Genomic DNA, 16942 nt, shown 5'->3' with positions numbered 1-16942 from the left:
GTAAAGTTTTCTCCGCTGTCTAAAGTCTAACGCAAACAAACCCAAACAACCCTCACAGGCCGAGATTATAAGGCTGTTATCTCTGGATATCATTGAAGCTATTATTAAGATTGAGTTCAAGTGTACTGGGGCTGAGACTTTGGTTTTATAGGTTGCTAGGTGAAAGGGGCATAAAGGCAAATAATATACCAATGCGTGGGCGCTTATATATAACTCATACAGAGAATGGATGAAAACAGATGGAACTCATTTCACAAAGGACTTCTTTAAAGGGGTTGTGCCGTTATGGACACTTGTCTGTTATCCACAGGACAGGGAATAAGTCTCCGATCTCTGGGGGCCCGGACGCTAGGTCCCCGAGTGATCAGGAGGATGTGGGACCCAATGGCCCCTAAAGCCTCCTTGTGAATGGAGCCAATGCTGGGGATTACAGTCCTGGCGGCTCTATAGAAGTGAACGGAGCGCAGGACATACCAGTGCTTTGGTGCTCCATTCACAAAGAGGTTTTAGGGGGACTTAGGGCCCCCCCGTCCTCCTGATCACTGGGGGACCTGATTTAGGGCCTCCAGTGATCAGACACTTATCCTCTCTCCTGTCCATAGGTGATAACTGTTCATAACAACACAAACCCTTTAAGGCTTATAACATATATAACATACCTCCCAACCATCCCGATTTCCGCGGGACATTCACAATTTCGGTGACGTGTCCCGCGGTCCCGGTTGGAAGGAAGTATGTCCCGATTTCAACTCAATTCTGCGTCTGGAGGACGCAGATCTAAATTGAATACATATACGACTAAAGCAAGGAGCTGTCACAGCTCAGCTCCTTGCTTTGCCGCTGCACTCCGGCTAGTGGCTGTGTAAGCGCGATGTGATGACGTCACATTGCGCTTACAACAGTGTTAGCGAGACTGCGGAGAGAGCGGTGGGGGAGCGAGGAAAAGGTGAGCTTAAGTGGTTTTTGTTTGTAGACATTGAGGTGGAACATGAAACTGGTGGTAGATGAAGGAGGGGACAGCATGACACTGGGGGCAGAGATGGGGGGACATGAATCTGGGGGCAGAGATGGGGGACGTGAATCTGGGGGCAGAGATGGGGACGTGAATCTGGGCGCAGAGATGGGGAGACGTGAATCTGGGGGCAGAGATGGGGGACATGAATCTGGGGGCAGAGATGGGGGCACGTGAATCTTGGAGCAGATGTGGCAAGATTTGAAGAGCTTCTTAGCTGGTCAAATAGGTCCCATGACAAATTTGTACAGATATGGTCTCCCTGGCTGCGTCAAAGATCCTAACTGTCTATCTGACTCTTTCCCCTCATGTTAAATCAGAGTCCTTCGTCACACCCCACCCCTCCTTACTTTTTTCTACTTATGTCCCATCTTGTTCATTCTTCTCTCTCCTCCTCTCTCTTCTTCGTCCTCTCCTTTACTGCTCTTCGCCTCTCCTCCTCCGAAATCTTGTGCATCCCTCCCCTCCTCTCCCCCCCCCCCCCATTCTTCACTCAGGTACTTGCGAGGTCTGCTCAGGTGCCTCTCGCCCTTATTTCTAAGGTGCATTCTTTTGTTAATACGTATAAGATTTTCAACTCCCTAGACAAGCTTACTTCACCTTATGTTTGCCTTGTTCATACTTTAAAGTCCTCACTCTCCTTGGTTCTTTGACACTCACCTAATGTTGACTACTTGATAATGTCTCATGCTACTTATGCTGACACTTTTATGTTGTATTTTCTTGGCTTTTTGTACAACTTTAATGTTGCTAGCCTTTGGCTTTTGTTGTATACCTTAAAAAACTTCAATAAAAAACTTTTTTGAATAAAAAAAAAAAAGAATCTTGGAGCAGAGATGGGGGGACATGAATCTGGGGCAGAGATGGGGGACATGAATCTGGGGGCAGAGATGGGGGGACATGAATTTGGGGGCAGAGATGGGGGAACATGAATCTGGGGGTAGAGATGGGGGACATGAAACTGTGGGCAGAGATGGGGGACATGAATCTGGGACAGAGATGGAGGGACATAAAACTGGGGGCAGAGATGGAGGGGGGACATGAATCTGGGGGCAGATGAAGGGTGTATATGAAACTGGGGGAGAGATAGAGAGGGAACAAATAATTTACGGGTGACTGTAGGAGGATTATACTGTGTGGGGGCACATGAAAAATGAATAAGAATGGGTGGAGTCAACATAAAAGTGGGTGGAGCTAAATTTGCTGCGGCACGCTACGCGCGCCGCACATTTTGTCCCTCTTTCGGTTCTTCAACAGTTTAGAGGTAAGATATAATATATAACATGAGTTATAACATATATGTTGAGGAGAGGCGTCCCCGCTCTGCTCTGACATTCTCGGAAAGTGGAGAGCAAAGGCAGAATTTTAATTTTTTTTCCCATGGGTCGGGCACCGCCTAATCAGTGCTGAAATTGTAGGGATACATTGTAACACCCAGCTGTTAATTTCTTCATACATATGTAGGAGGAAGAACACAGGAATTGTGCAATGTAAATTTCTAAAAAAAAAAATGCTCTGAATTGTTCTTTAAAATAAACCTTTTATTATTGTGTAGATTTTAGGCACTCAACTCTGTACTGAATAATCTCATAATATAACTTTATAGTGAACGGATTTGTTTTCTGATAGAGCTCTAAATCCTCTGTGTAAACCGAGATTAGATATCTGGTTACTTCTCACATCTCTACATGAAGCACTGGAGCTGCACCACTTGTATTTCCTTGCCTTCATTTTATTCAGTTTACTGTGTAATAGTATGGAGTAAGCTACTGGAGACCTCTACTGGTAGATGTGGGTGGTGATATGCAGTAAGATCTTACATGCCCTCTAGTGGTAGATGCAGGGAGTTAGTGTGAAGTTTTTAATGTTTATCTATGCCGGAGTTTTGGAGTTATAGCCATGAAATTTCAGTTTCCACTTTTTACTCCCCGCCTTCCAAAAGTCAAAAAAAATTATTTTTTTTCAATTTTTATTTTTCTGATCACAGAGCCTGTACGATATACAGTGAAGCTTGACAAAAAGTCGAATTGGTGTGGAATTAGACAAAAACTGTTTGCACAACTTTATTATGGGCTTCATTTTTACGGCGTTCGTTTTGCAGCATGTTACCTGAATTCAGTGGGTCGGCACAATTATGGCAATGCCAAATTGTTTTTGGTACGTTTTAATCCCTAAAAAAATTAATTAATTTTTTTTTTACCATATTCTGACACTTTTTAAAATATTTTTATATACGGGTCTACACGGGTCTGCATAGGGCATCTTTCTGCTGGGCCAGATGTACTTATTTAACCCCTTAACATACATGTAATTCATTGGTCACATAGGGAAGTATGTAGTAGGCTCAGGATTCCCATCATACTTACCTAGCTTCCTTCCAAACATCCTCCTGCGGAATGGCTCCTCCCTTTTTTCTGACTACTGATGTGCAATAGTCCCGGTGCTGCTCTGTGCTCTGCAGTTGACAATCCACCTATACTAATGCCCCCACGCCTGCACAGTAGTGTGGATCGTAGGCCGACGCGCAATAATCCGGGCACTGTTCTGTGCTTTGCAGCCTACGATCCACGCTACTGCACAGGCGTGGGAGGCTAATGCTCCCACGCCTGCACAGTAGAGGTGGATTGTCACCTGCAGAGCACAGAGCAGCACCGCGTCGGCAGTCAGCAAAGAGGGAAGAGCCGTCCTGCAGGAGGATGTCTGGTAGGAAGATGGGTAAGTATGATGGGGTCAGGGGGTGGGCTGAGCTAGTTGGGAAGGGCTAGTAGTGGGTGGGTGGGATAGCTACAGAGATAGGGAGAGGGTGTAAAGGGAGAGAAGGAGAGAAGAAGGGGGGTGAGGAGAGAGGGGTTAGTGTGGAAGCTACATCGCAGGAAGCTGAACCTAGTAAACAAATGCAGAAATACCAGGGGCTTCCAGAGACACCCAGAAATCACTCAGAACACTGCTAAAGGTAAATGGGTGCACTTATCAACTCATTAAAAGCAATATCAGACCTTTTAAAAACAAACATTTTTTGCCCGGAAAACTCCTTTAATTATGATCTAAAGAATTTACTAGGAGTTACCGTGAAGCTAAAGTCTAAGAACTAGAATAAATGTTCCCAGTATGGTCGAAATCAGACCAACTCTGGTCATTTTATATGTTGAACCAAATTAGAAACTGTACTTGAGTTCGGGAAATCAGCACAGAGACAGGTAGTTCTCATTCCAATGATTTCAATTTATTAGGCAAATCAGATCTCCTACATATGCTGCGGACCCTGGTGGCCCAAAGTCAATTTTCGCTTTGTAATAATTGACATTTAACATTATTGGTTAACACAGCGTCATGTCCAGCTCCTGATTTTCTGCGTGTCCTGATCGTTCTGCTCTATCAGATACATCATCCTTGAAGGATGCTTGGCAGTTGACAATATTTTGGTTAATATCTGCAGAGCATTGCAAACACAATACAGGTATATAATGCAAGCAAATAGCAGTTATTACTGACACCAAAATTACATATTAATATTTTAGCGCAATTTTCAGATAATTTCTACAACACCAGCAAAGATGAATACTGCGCTAGCTGCATATGTTACTACAACTACAGTGCAAAATATACTGCAGCAAAAAGTATCAGGATGCCAAATATTTTAAAAAGCAAGCTGTATGGGCTTTTAGAACAGTTGTTATCGATGCTTCGTGTCTTCAGTGGTTTGATGATACGCTCTTTCTGGGTTAAAATGGCTGACCTGGCGTCTTTCCACCGCCCAGGTCCAGTCAGGCGGTACTGGTACGGAGAGCATGGCCCGAAGAACATCTCCCAGGCTAGCTTAGGATCGGTCAGAAATAGCTTCTTAAAATTAGGCTTACAGCCTATCTCTTCTGCTAACTCATCCATGTAATTTACGTAGTCCACTTGTATGGTATGGCGCTCACTTTCGACGTACCTGCATAAAAACATATTATTTGAAGCAGAAGATTGACATATGAAACAGTATAACATATATGGGACAATAGAAGCAACGCTAAAATATTAAAGGGGTATTCCGGGACTTATTTGATGACTTATCATTAAAGGGGTATTACCATAAACCTAATTATATCTATATTTGTAAATAATTAAAAGTTAAACATTTTTGCAAATATGAGTAGTTAAAAATTCTGCAGAGTTTTAAAGGTTTTCTCAATGGTGACGACCACGAATGCAGAAACTTTCTATGGTCTTGTCAGGAACCCAACTATGATTTTTTTTTACTACAGCCGGGTTGTCAGGCAGGAACACTACATGTATGAGAAGATATCCCGGCCACACTAAGGAAATCATGGCGGATTTTCTGACCTTAGAAGGGTCCATTCACACAGAGTTTTTGGGTGCTGATTTTGACGCTGAATCTGCATCAGAATCCATGTAGAAAAAATGCCTCCTCATAGAGTTCTATGGGTTTTGCTTGCTTTATTTTTTCACTCGCTGAATTTTTCCGCTAGCGGAAAAAAAGCTTCCTTCAGGTGGATTCCACCTGCAAAAACCAACGCAGTCAATGGGAAACGGAAATCCACGTCGCGGATTTGGGTGCTGAATTGGCAAAAACTGCTAGCGGGTTTTTTTTTTTTTCAAGATCCATACACTGTGCTGGAGGAAAAAATAAAAAAAGCCTCAAAAACGCTCCAAAAACCACTTCAAAAAATTTCCTAATTCCTGAAGCTGAATTTGTCCTCACTAAAATCCTCACCAAAAAACTCTGTGTGGGTCCATTCACACGGAGGAAAATGGTGAGGAATTTGGTGTGGAATTTGCTAGCAGAAAAAGGAACCCATTGAAGTTAATGGGCGGCTTTTTTTTTCAGCGCTGAAATTCCACACCAAATTCCTCACCATTTTCCTCTGTGTGAATGGACCTTTAGAATGGACCCGAAAAGTGCTCTATTTATGGTCGTATCCACTGGCACCAGTGAAGACAACAGACTGTGACCTCAAAATATTTAGAGAAAATCTTTAAAACTCTGGAAAATGTTTATTTCACATTGTCAAAAATGTTTAACTTTTAATTATCTACAAATTTAAAAATAGCTTTGTACATGGAATACCCCTTTCAGTATTGTGGGGAATCGCTCAGGTAGATGCTCCGTAGCAGTGCAAGAAACAGGGACACAGAGACTAGGTTACACTTAAGTTCAGCGTTTGCAAACTGACTTTGCAAAGGCACAAACAAACAAAACAAAAGCCTTCTCGGCTGAGAACTAACTAATCATAAGAAACTACTCCCTGACTATACAGGAGCCTGTCTGCCAGACTCTCGCTCTGGTAACAACAACGGGTGGCACAGTACCTGGTTTGTAGCTTCTGTTTGGACAGGTCAGCTCTGTCAGTGTGGTGCCACACAACCAAATATCAGGCCATGATTAGTAAGCTGACCTCCCTGGTGTGGGTCTTTACCAAACACCCTTTAGCTGCCTGAACATACCTGTCCTCCCACACCACACCCTTCACTTTCTCACACTATGAATTACATTATATTCTTGTACAAGGATGCCAACCTCTTTTGCATTTCTTCTTTCCTCTTTATGATCTCAGCCATCATCTCACGCGCGGATGGCAACTTACTTTCACCTAGAAACACATTGCAAATGATTAAACAATGTATCACCCAACAAGTCAATTATATATCTGACCCTTAGTACAAAAATGACATACCTTTGAAGACTCTTGTTGCCCAGCGAGCTTGCATCTCAGAAATAGGCATTATAGCCCCAATGGGTTGTATGTATCCAATGAAAGCGAGAGTTGATTTTTCCAAATCTGGTGGAAACATCATTTTATATAAAGGGGTTTGGTTTTTTTCTACTTTTATGATTGATTCATCAAAAAACGAGAAATAAAATTTGTATCCTGTTGCAAAAATCACAACATCGATGTCTTTCTCCACTGTCCCATCTTCAAACACGACATCCGACCCCTGGAACTGTTTAATGTTGGTCTTCATCTTCACTTTACCGGAGATAATGCGATTCGGGAGGTCGTCACTGACTGTAGGATGTTGGCTGAGAAACCTGCACAGATCGATAAAAAAAGACAAATCTAGATATTTGTGGTTGTAGTTATTAGAGATGAGCGAACACTGTTCGGATCAGCCAATCCGAACAGCACGCTCCCATAGAAATGAATGGAAGCACCTGTGACGCTGACTTTGCCGGTGGCCGGCCGACGTCACAGGTGCTTCCATTCATTTCTATGGGAGCGTGCTGTTTCGGATCGGCTGATCCGAACAGTGTTCGCTCATCTCTAGTTATTCAACAAGAATAAGGACATGGACCTGCCATTATATTCCTCATTCTATAGGCATTATAAATTATTATTCTTTCATACAATACATAGCATTAGATTGTATCCTCCCTAGCCATAAAATACATTAGAGTGTACATCTGAGGGTAATCCATCTTCACAAATTCCTCATAGACTTGCCAAGGGGCTCACTAAATCTGAATGCTGTGCTGTGATGGTGCAGGCTCAGGAGCTGAACCCATGCTATTTCCAGTAGATGTTAGCTATTGATTAACCCCTTAGATGCATCAGTTAGTAGTGACTGCAGCATTTAAGCAATTCTATGGCAAACCACCCCTCTGTAAGATGACTGATGGCTTTGCATTGTCTTACAGAAGAAACAAAAAATACCTGTGTTGTGGTTTTAGACCAAAATTTTCATGATCAACTCTGCTGTTGGATTTATATTCCAGGAAAGTGTTTGCTAGAGATGGGAAAACATCTTGAAAGATTGCAAAGAATCGTGTGAAAAGGACAATATCCAGTGGATAGCCATTATCATGGACACGGTTCAACAGCCAAGCTCCTCTCCTGGTGCTGAGGAAAACCTGAAAGTACATTAGAGCATTAAATATTATTATTATTTATTATGCTTACTTGTATAGCACCATCATATTCCGCAGCGGTTACAGACATTATCACTGTCCCATATAGGGCTCACAATATACATTCCTATCAGTATGTCTTTGGAGTGTAGGAGGAAACCGGAGTACTCGGAGGAAACCCACGCAAACACAGTTAAACCATACAAACTCCTTGCAGATGTTGTCCTAGGCAGGATTTGAACCCAAGACTCCAGTGCTGCAGTGCTAAGCACTGAGCTACCGTGCTGCCCTGTGATAATCCACTAATATTTTATTATCGGTTTTATGATTCCTTCTAAACACTATCTCATAGTGTTGAGCAGAAAATGGCACCCAATGGATCCCACTGAGTTTTAACAGGGCCCATGGAGAAAAAAATAACACTGCATGGACAGATATTTTCTCTGGCAAATGCAAAGGTTTCTACAATGCTGGCTCCTCCTAGTGGAAACACTACTGTAGATGTGTGAATAGAGGTTTATATTATATGTACTCACTTCATTATTCCTGAGCCTAGTCAGGGTTTTTAGGGAACAAATTTCCCATAATTTGAAATAAGGCTGAGCGCTCACTCGGTGGACATGAGGTCGGTACACAAGATAATCATCAATTGGAGATTCATTATTAAAAGATAACGTGTTTTGAGGTATGGGTGTTTTACATACACCACCTCTTCATCAGATCCTCACTACCGTATTTGCCCTTGCCGGTCCTAGCCTAGGTTAATAGGCGACAACTGGACGACAAAACCCTTACTAAATAAGTGACACACAAAACGCAGACAAGACAAACAACAACAAGGGAGGTCAGCTAGCCAGGGCTCAGTAACAGTCGAGCAATGCAGAGTCAAAATTGATATCCACACAGAGACTGCTCTGTGTTAGACATGCCTCCAGCCTCACAGAAGGTCTATACAGACCGAGAACAGATTGCCCTGCAAGAGTGTGCTGATATTTCAACTTTTCATGAAAACACAGGTACCCTTTAAGTAAATTATCTGAAGCTGCAGTCCCAGTTAAAGCTCATGACCTAGAGAGGTTGTAACGTCTCTGCCTGTTCTGACCTCTGCGCCACCCTCCGCTCGCACGCTGAGGCGCTGGAGGCGTATCCAGTTTGATTCTTTGCTTAGTATTTTTCGTTGAGCAGTGTTCACACTGTGCAATCTCTGTAATTGACTTCCCACCACACTCATCTCCTTCACCTTCATTTCCCTCTGCTCCTCTAATAGTTAAGTTTAGCCTTGCCCTGTGATTGACAGCCTGCCTTCCTATCAGGTTCAGGGTGGGTTCTTCCTCCCTATTTATTCTTAGCTCGCATTCATGTTGGTGCTTGCTATTGCCTTGTGCATGCTGGCTTTTCTCTCGCTGTTTATTCGTGTATTCTGATTCTTGACCTCTGGCTTTCCCTATTGACTACTCTTTTGGATATCGATTTTGATACTGCATTGCTCGACTGTTACTGACTGTTACTGACACTAGCTGACCTCCCTTTGTTGTTGTTTGCCTTAGCCGCGTTTTGTGTGTCATGTATTTAGGAAGAGCCCGTCTCCAAGTTGCCGCCTATTACGTAGGATAGGACCAGGCAAGCAGGAAGGGACAGTGGGGGGCTTCAGCTTAGGGCTCACTGTCTCTTGTGCCCCTTTCCCAGGGTTTCCAGCAGCCACTGGGGAATTGCTCCTATCACAATTTCCTTACAGAGGTGTTATTTTTGAAAAATAAAACAGATGTGTTTTCTAAACCTAAACAATCCCTTTAACTGCTACATAAATGACTGTCCCACAATCAGCATCTGGAAAGTCAAATAATGAAGTATGTACACGACCTTTGCTTTTAGAATATCAGGCAGCTATCTTGTAATAACAATATAGGTTCACATATAGCAGAACAACATAGCTGATGAAACCCAATGATCTAGGTTTATACTCTGTACTACAGGTCATAGTACTTTTGTACTGTAAGAGCCTAAATCAACACACACAGTGAAATTTGGCACTCAGCACAATGACATGATATTACACCATCCAAGCTGGCAGTGATTTCGAGCTTAGGACATTCTAGAATTTATATTGTAGCGAGTGCACATATACATAAAGGAGGGATCTCATCTCAAGCCATTAAATTAGGGGGTCACATGTCTGACTTCTGGTTAGCGACTGGACCAGTGCTCTATACACAAGGAAGAGTTCTGTCTTACAACCTTAGATCCTTTCATAGATACCTGTTTAGCCACAGCACTGAGTTCCACAGCCAGATCAACTCCTGTGTTACCAATACCGACCACGATTATTCTTTTGTTCTTAAAATTGTCAGGTGTTTTGTAGTCACGGCTATGAAAGTATTGGCCTGTGAAAGTTTCAATTCCTGAAAATAGAAGACAAACACAGAAGCAATTCTTAATGTCAATCAGGAATTTAAAAAAAAAAAAGAAGCCCATTCATTTCTATGGGGAGCGCACGTATGCCAGCTCCCATAGAAAGCAATGGGATCTGTTTTAAACGCCGCTGATTCGGAAAGTTTACACATTCAGAATCAGCCAGCGTATCCTCCGTGTGAAGGGGCCCTAAGGTTAAAGGCCCCATGTAGCGAAACACAGCAAAAAAAAAACACTGCAGGAAAAACTGTGGCGGAAAGGTTTCTTGAAGTACGTTTCACAAAAAGTCTATAGAGTTTTTCCTCTTTCTGCTTCAATTATAGTTATACAGAAAATGCCATACAGAAAAGACCCACTTTGCAGGTACTATAAAAAGCTATGGCAAAAAACGGCTATGTGGGGCCCCAGCCCAAAAAGGTTAATTCCAGTATCCGTGATGGTCTTGCACAGTAAAGGGGTTAATATGATGATCCCTGGTGGTCTAAGATAAAGAAGAGGTTACCATCAATATACTTGATGGGCCAGGACAGTGTAACCCCTGGTTCACACTAGCGCAGGGGTGAACCTACCCCTTTCGCCGCCCGAGGCGAACTACAGAAAGCCGCCCCCCCTCCCCCCGGAGGAGGGGGCGGAGCGGAGGGGGCGTGGAGGAGCAAAGGAGGCATGGCCCCACGAAGGGGGCGGGGTTTAGCGCCGTTCGCAGGTAGAGAGCAGGCACGGAGAGGACCTGCTCTCTGCCTGAGCGTGAGGGGAGGATACTGGAGCAGCGCTGCTCTAGTGGCCTCCCCAAACCACCGCTCGGTGCTAAGCCAGTCCAGGACAGCTTGTCCTGGACTGGCTTAGGTAAGCAAAAATGCCGCCCTCCCTGGGGCCCTGGCATAGCGCCGCCTGAAGCGGTTGCTTCAGGTCGCCTCATGGAAGGTGCGGCGCTACACTAGCGTATATATTCTGTCCGGGGAGAGTCCGCATGAAGACGCCCCGGATGGAATACAATTGCAATTGCAAGCGCTGTGCTGTCAAAGCGCACAGTCTCCATAGACTATAATGGGGTTCGTGTGCTTGCCGCGCACTTCCTGCACAAATATGTTGTGTATCCAATTAATACATACAGTAAATCAAAAATATGGCATAGATGAAAGACTTAAATACATTGCCCAGCACTAACTTTTGGTCTGTTGTCACCTCAATAACATCATTAATCTCTATGAAACTCATTCATAAGAAGGCATTTGCAAGTAAGTTGGTAGTACCTGGAAAGGAATGGAGAGGTAGGTTTGGAGTGGTGTGATGGCCAATGCACACCAGAATGGCATCAAAGATATGAGTCTCTTGTTTTCCGTCATGTTCTGTTGTAACATCCCACTGCCCAGTAGTTGCAAAATCTGGGCGCTTCTTAATACTGCAAACTGATGTCTTATAAAACAAAATCAAATAAAATATTTTGTCAGTTTAGGTCAAATTTCCCTTAAATTTAGGTTTTAACAGAGAAGTAGTAACATAGAATGAATGAATGAATGAATGAATGAATGAATGAATGAAGCAAGCACACAAAGCAGCCATAGTTCTTTGTTCTAGTGATCAATGGGGTCTCAATACCTAGATTGCTAAGAATGAAGACCCTTTAATGTGTCAACTTTCAGTGGAAAAATGGAAGATTGAAATGTATTCGTCAATACAGAGAGCAATAGATTCAGGCTGAAGCCCCATGTGATGTAAAAGCCGCAGCAAAAAGCACGGCGTATTACAAATCCCATCTGCACATTGCAGAAAAATACAGCGGAAACGCTACGATTTCCAAAACCATCGTGTTTTTTTGCTGCTTCCTACTATGTGAACCTGTAGCCATAGGTCTTATTAACACAGAGTTGCATGGGGCTCTTATGTACCTCCATATGGCTCCAGCTTCATACAGAACCCCATATGCTGCTGTACAGTTTCCGTACCATGTGCATGAGGTCTAACTGTTGTCAAATTCTAAACCCTATTGTCCTGTTAGGCTTATGGCATTATGTCATTATTACCTTGAACTTGATATATTTCCGGAGTTGAAAATGTTCCATATATTTATAATAATATTGTAGCACTTTGGAGTTGTGCATGTAGTTGGGAAAGTCTTCAGGTATTGGGTAATCGGTGTAGCACATCATTTCCTTGGATGTATTGATGATAACAGAATTATAAATGCTGGCTCTGTTTTCTTCGGGACCGTTCTGCAATGAAAAAGATTCACATATTTGCCAGATGTACAATACAGTCAACTAAGGCTGTATTCACATCTACGTTGGCACAATACCAATGGACGTTTAAGACAATGGGATACATTTATCAAGTAACTTGCACCCTTATATTGCTCCCAGGTCTATCTCCCAGGAGATAGACATGGGAGAAGAGACCAGCAGGGGATTGATGAGGTGACTAAACATGGCAGTGACCATTCTTAAAGTCCAGACATCTGCCATACTATTACTGTAGATGTCAGGAAGGGGTTAAAATTCAATATATGACAATACCTTAAACCTCCAGAGTCCTCCAATATCGTCACTCCTTTCAAAGCATGTGGGCTCTAAACCTTCGTCAAGACAACACTTAATGGCAGGTAGTCCGCTGGAACCGGCGCCAATGACGGCAACTCTCTTCATGGTGGTGATGTGTTGCGTTTCGCTTCACTGAAGAGGACACTGTTAGGAAAGTGAGAACATCGGATTCTTGTAGATGCTAAAAACAAATATTGGTTCATGAAAACAATTGAACCAGTTCGATAATGAATAATAGACTATGAAAACCTGGGTAAATAGAAAATAACACGTCTGATAGTCTTACTATTGCCTTATACAGCAGTATTCCCATCTTGTAATGTTAGACTTCAGCTGTAGGAAATCTTATAACATTATGGTCGTTGTGGGTCATACCATTGGGACACCAGCCAATAATGATAAAGGGGCCAAAGTCCCCTGGAGAGATAATGGAGGAATCTTCATGGGATTAGAATCATTTCATATGTGGATTCCTGAAGGACTTTCTATTTGCTGGGAAAATTGTTAGATTTTTAGGTTCTATGGGGGAGATTTATGAAGCTGGGCGTTATCAACCTCCACTCCCCCCTCACCAGCAGAGGGTAAGCCTTATATATATGAAGGCTTATAGCTTCTCCAATGAGGCACTTGGAAGTAAATTTACGCCAGTTCATCATTTACAAAGGTGACAAAATGTGAAAAAGTTCAAGGGGTAGCAAGCCACTGTAGTGAGTTTGGGCACCACCCTTCACTATTAGAAGGGTTTGGGAAACGCCCCTCCTGGCAGTACTCATCAATAGCCAAGAATGCTGCGTTTTTGCAGATTTTGCTGTGGTTTTTTGATCTGAAGACTGTTTCTGCACCCTAAAATACATTTGTCATGTAAAATCAGAATTTTATGTGTGCTATATACATGAAGGTTATTGTCATACTTTTAGGGGACAGACATGCAGTGGCTCTGGACGCACATAGTATAGGGAAGAAATGTATTGATTATTGTCTGCACCTTGTTATTGGCCATCTGGCATGCGGTCAGAGCCACGGCATGTATCTGAACCCTAAAATGCTTGTGTGACTCCGGCAGTCTGCTTTAGTTATAGAATTGTGGAGAGTTTATTGGATATCTTTTATAAAGTTACTGACCTTATAGACATTGTAGTGGTTATTAATTGGTTGTATTGAGTATAGGATATTCTAGTTATTTGTCAGGTTGTCAGCAACATACACGCCTGCTATACCTCCCTCTATGCTACAAGCTTTCACATACATAGAACGTATAGTACAAGTCGTGTTTGCTGGATTTTTTTTAACATTTTACCTAATGAGAAGAATAATTATCAATGTAAATAGAAGAGGTGGGGGCTAATTGTTTCTTATTAGAGATGAGCGAACACTGTCCGGATCAGCCGATCTGAACAGCACGCTCCCATAGAAATGAATGGATGCACCTATGACGCTGACTTTGCCGGCGGCCGGCCGGCGTCACAGGTGCTTCCATTCATTTCTATGGGAGCGTGCTGTTCGGATCGGCTGATCTGAACAGTGTTCGCTCATCTCTATTCCTTATAGTAAGCGAAAATGCTTGAGGCCCTCCACTGGAAGAGTGTGCACCCCTACTGGTCCTGCCCTTGTGGCCTGTGTCAAGGATGTCCACAGTCTGGATTTCATCAATGCCATGCTCACTAATACAATGGATGCCTTCCAGTCAGTCTGGTCCCCATGGGACACCTACTGTGTCCTCCATGACCTCTGATCCCCTTCTCCCTTCCCCTTTGTTGTCCCCCCAACCTTGTGTTTCTAGTTTCTTGTGTTTTATGTCCTGTTTGTCCTGTTCAGTCTGGTTTTTCTTGGTTGTTCATTTTATAATATCTTTCCCTGAGGTTGTCCCCTCCCCCCTTCAATTATCTTTGTATTATGTATGGATTATCCTACACTTTTATATTCTAAAACTTTGTAAAATCTAATAAAAAATTATAGTTGGGAAAAAAAAAAAGAAGTTACAAACCCAAGGTCTGTGACTTTTTGTACACAAGATAACGGGTAAAAAGTAAATAATACATTTGCCCCTATGTGTCTCTTACCAATATATCTGACGCTGCATACAAATTTTGATGAACGCTTCTTATACTTTATACATTTTATTATATAGCTTGCAAGTATGGTCGTACAAATTAGAGATGTCAAACAAAAAATTTGACTGTAGCTATATATATATATATATATATATATATATATATATATATTATATATTCCTCAGGGAGTGTTAGGGAAGCAATAAATATAAATTGAAAAAATAATCTAAATATAAATTTTATATATATATAATATAATATATATATATATATATATATATATATATAGTTACAATCTAAACACAATAATATACTATAATGCTAACCTATAAGACCCTTTAGCAATGTTACCTTAATGTACTCAGACCACTTACCCCAGTAGTTCCAATAGTGAGTTCTTTCTGAATAATGCAGTTTTTAACTTGTTTCCAGTTTTTATACTGCCCCCTCCTCCTTTCTCCTGCACAAACACAGAAGCTGGGGGGGGGGGGGGGTTTGCTGTTTCGTGCTAATTTTCAGTGTAAGATACTATCCTGGCCTGAGGACAGAGAAACAAGAATGAAATAAACAGTAACCATAAAATCAGTTGTAGGACAAATCCGTGCACATATTAACACACTAATGCCCTATGATGTACTGCAGTGATGACACTAGCGCAGGAGTTGCACCCTCACCACTTGCAGGTATTGTCTGTGTTACGCACTCCAAAGGCTGGAACTAGAGAGAAATCATATATATTATGTCTTTTTACCCTTAGGTGTCATCATCATCTATGCATGCAGAGTAAGGGAGCGTTCACACTACCGTCGGTGTCCGACATGTAGTGTCCGCTCCTAGTGTCCGCTCAAAATCTGTCACGGACACTAGGAGCGGACACTAGCTGTGTCCGTGACACCTGTCATTCACTTGAATGGGCATCGGGGGCGTTCTTTTGCAGGACGCACCCGATGGGAAGGACGGGCACGGAGTGCAAAAGAACGCACCCGATGCCCATTCAAGTGAATGACAGGTGTCACGGACACAGCTAGTGTCCGCTCCTAGTGTCCGTGACAGATTTTGAGCGGACACTAGGAGCGGACACTACATATCGGACACCGACGGTAGTGTGAACACCCCCTTAGTCCCCATTCACATGGGTCACGTGATGGCGTATTTTGGTCCTGATTTTGACACGGGAAGCCGCGTCAGAATAGGACCAAAATGTGTCTTAATAAAACATTTTAACACATTATATGTACCCCCAAGGAAGTACCAGCAAAAAGTTTGAGCAACCCCTTCGCTAAGCCATATATTTCATTTAGCCAGCAATAAACAGGCCCTTCACAATCTTAAGATTCCTCCCCATAGGGATGACTATTGGTTTGGCTGTGCACAGTTGTTGAGTGGCCCAAATAATTTACACTACACTTACTAGGACACTTTGTAGTATCTCTACTATGACTGGGGGGCTTGATGTTGTAAATCATGACGTTTTTGGTGCTATTTGATTAAATTTTTTGGATTTTCATTATAATTTGCATTTCTGCAATTTTGCTTTCATCTTATGTTATTTGTCTTCATATTTTTTTAAATATTATGGCTGTGCTGTTGGTTTTATGTACTGTTGACAGTGTGACCTCTAAACTGTATCACATGACCATGCGTTCATAGTTAGTAGAGATGAGCGAGTAGTATTCGATCGAGTACCACTCGCTATTCGAATGGAAAAGTTCAATGTGGAACCAGCGTTGATTGGCCGAATGCTATACAGTCGGCCAATCAACACTGGTTCTTCTCCTACCTTTAGAAGTCTTCTCCGTGCAGCTTCCCTGCGGCGTCTTCCGGCTCTGAATTCACTCTGCCAGGCATCGGGCCTGGGCAGAGCAGACTGTGCATGCCCGCGCTACAAGAAAATGGCCGCTTTGACTGTAAGCGGCCATTTTCTTGTAGTGCGGGCATGTGCAGTCGGCTCTGCCCAGGCCCGATGCCTGGCTGAGTGAATTCAGAGCCGGAAGATGCCGCGGGGACGCTGCAAGGAGAAGACTTCTCGGAAGATCCAGCCGGACCCTCACTCGTGGACTTGGTAAGTATAATTTGATCAAATGTT

General features: G+C 42.8%; 1 protein-coding gene across 2 annotated transcripts; it reads right to left on the bottom strand.

Moving 5' to 3' along the window:
• Positions 1-4560: 4560 nt before the first annotated feature.
• Positions 4561-15317, bottom strand: LOC142218858 (flavin-containing monooxygenase 5-like). 2 transcript variants are annotated; one of them, XM_075287822.1, is made up of 9 exons: positions 15231-15317; positions 12782-12949; positions 12293-12481; positions 11522-11684; positions 10119-10261; positions 7669-7865; positions 6691-7046; positions 6534-6606; positions 4561-4946 (listed from the first exon to the last, which is right to left on the bottom strand). In XM_075287822.1, exons 2-9 carry the CDS (start codon positions 12908-12910, stop codon positions 4601-4603), a joined length of 1596 nt encoding a protein of 531 aa, XP_075143923.1. In that variant the 5' UTR covers positions 12911-12949; positions 15231-15317; the 3' UTR covers positions 4561-4600. The 2 variants fall into 2 exon arrangements, with proteins under 2 accessions (XP_075143923.1, XP_075143922.1); XM_075287821.1 differs by lacking the exon at positions 15231-15317 and adding an exon at positions 15208-15218 and having other exon boundaries at positions 4562-4946.
• Between the last annotated feature and the right edge of the window lie 1625 nt (positions 15318-16942).

The sequence above is a fragment of the Leptodactylus fuscus genome, chromosome 9 (assembly GCF_031893055.1).
Source record: "Leptodactylus fuscus isolate aLepFus1 chromosome 9, aLepFus1.hap2, whole genome shotgun sequence".
Taxonomy (NCBI): domain Eukaryota; kingdom Metazoa; phylum Chordata; class Amphibia; order Anura; family Leptodactylidae; genus Leptodactylus; species Leptodactylus fuscus.
Note: the sequence above shows the minus strand (reverse complement) of the source record. Positions and strands in the feature narration are given on the sequence as shown.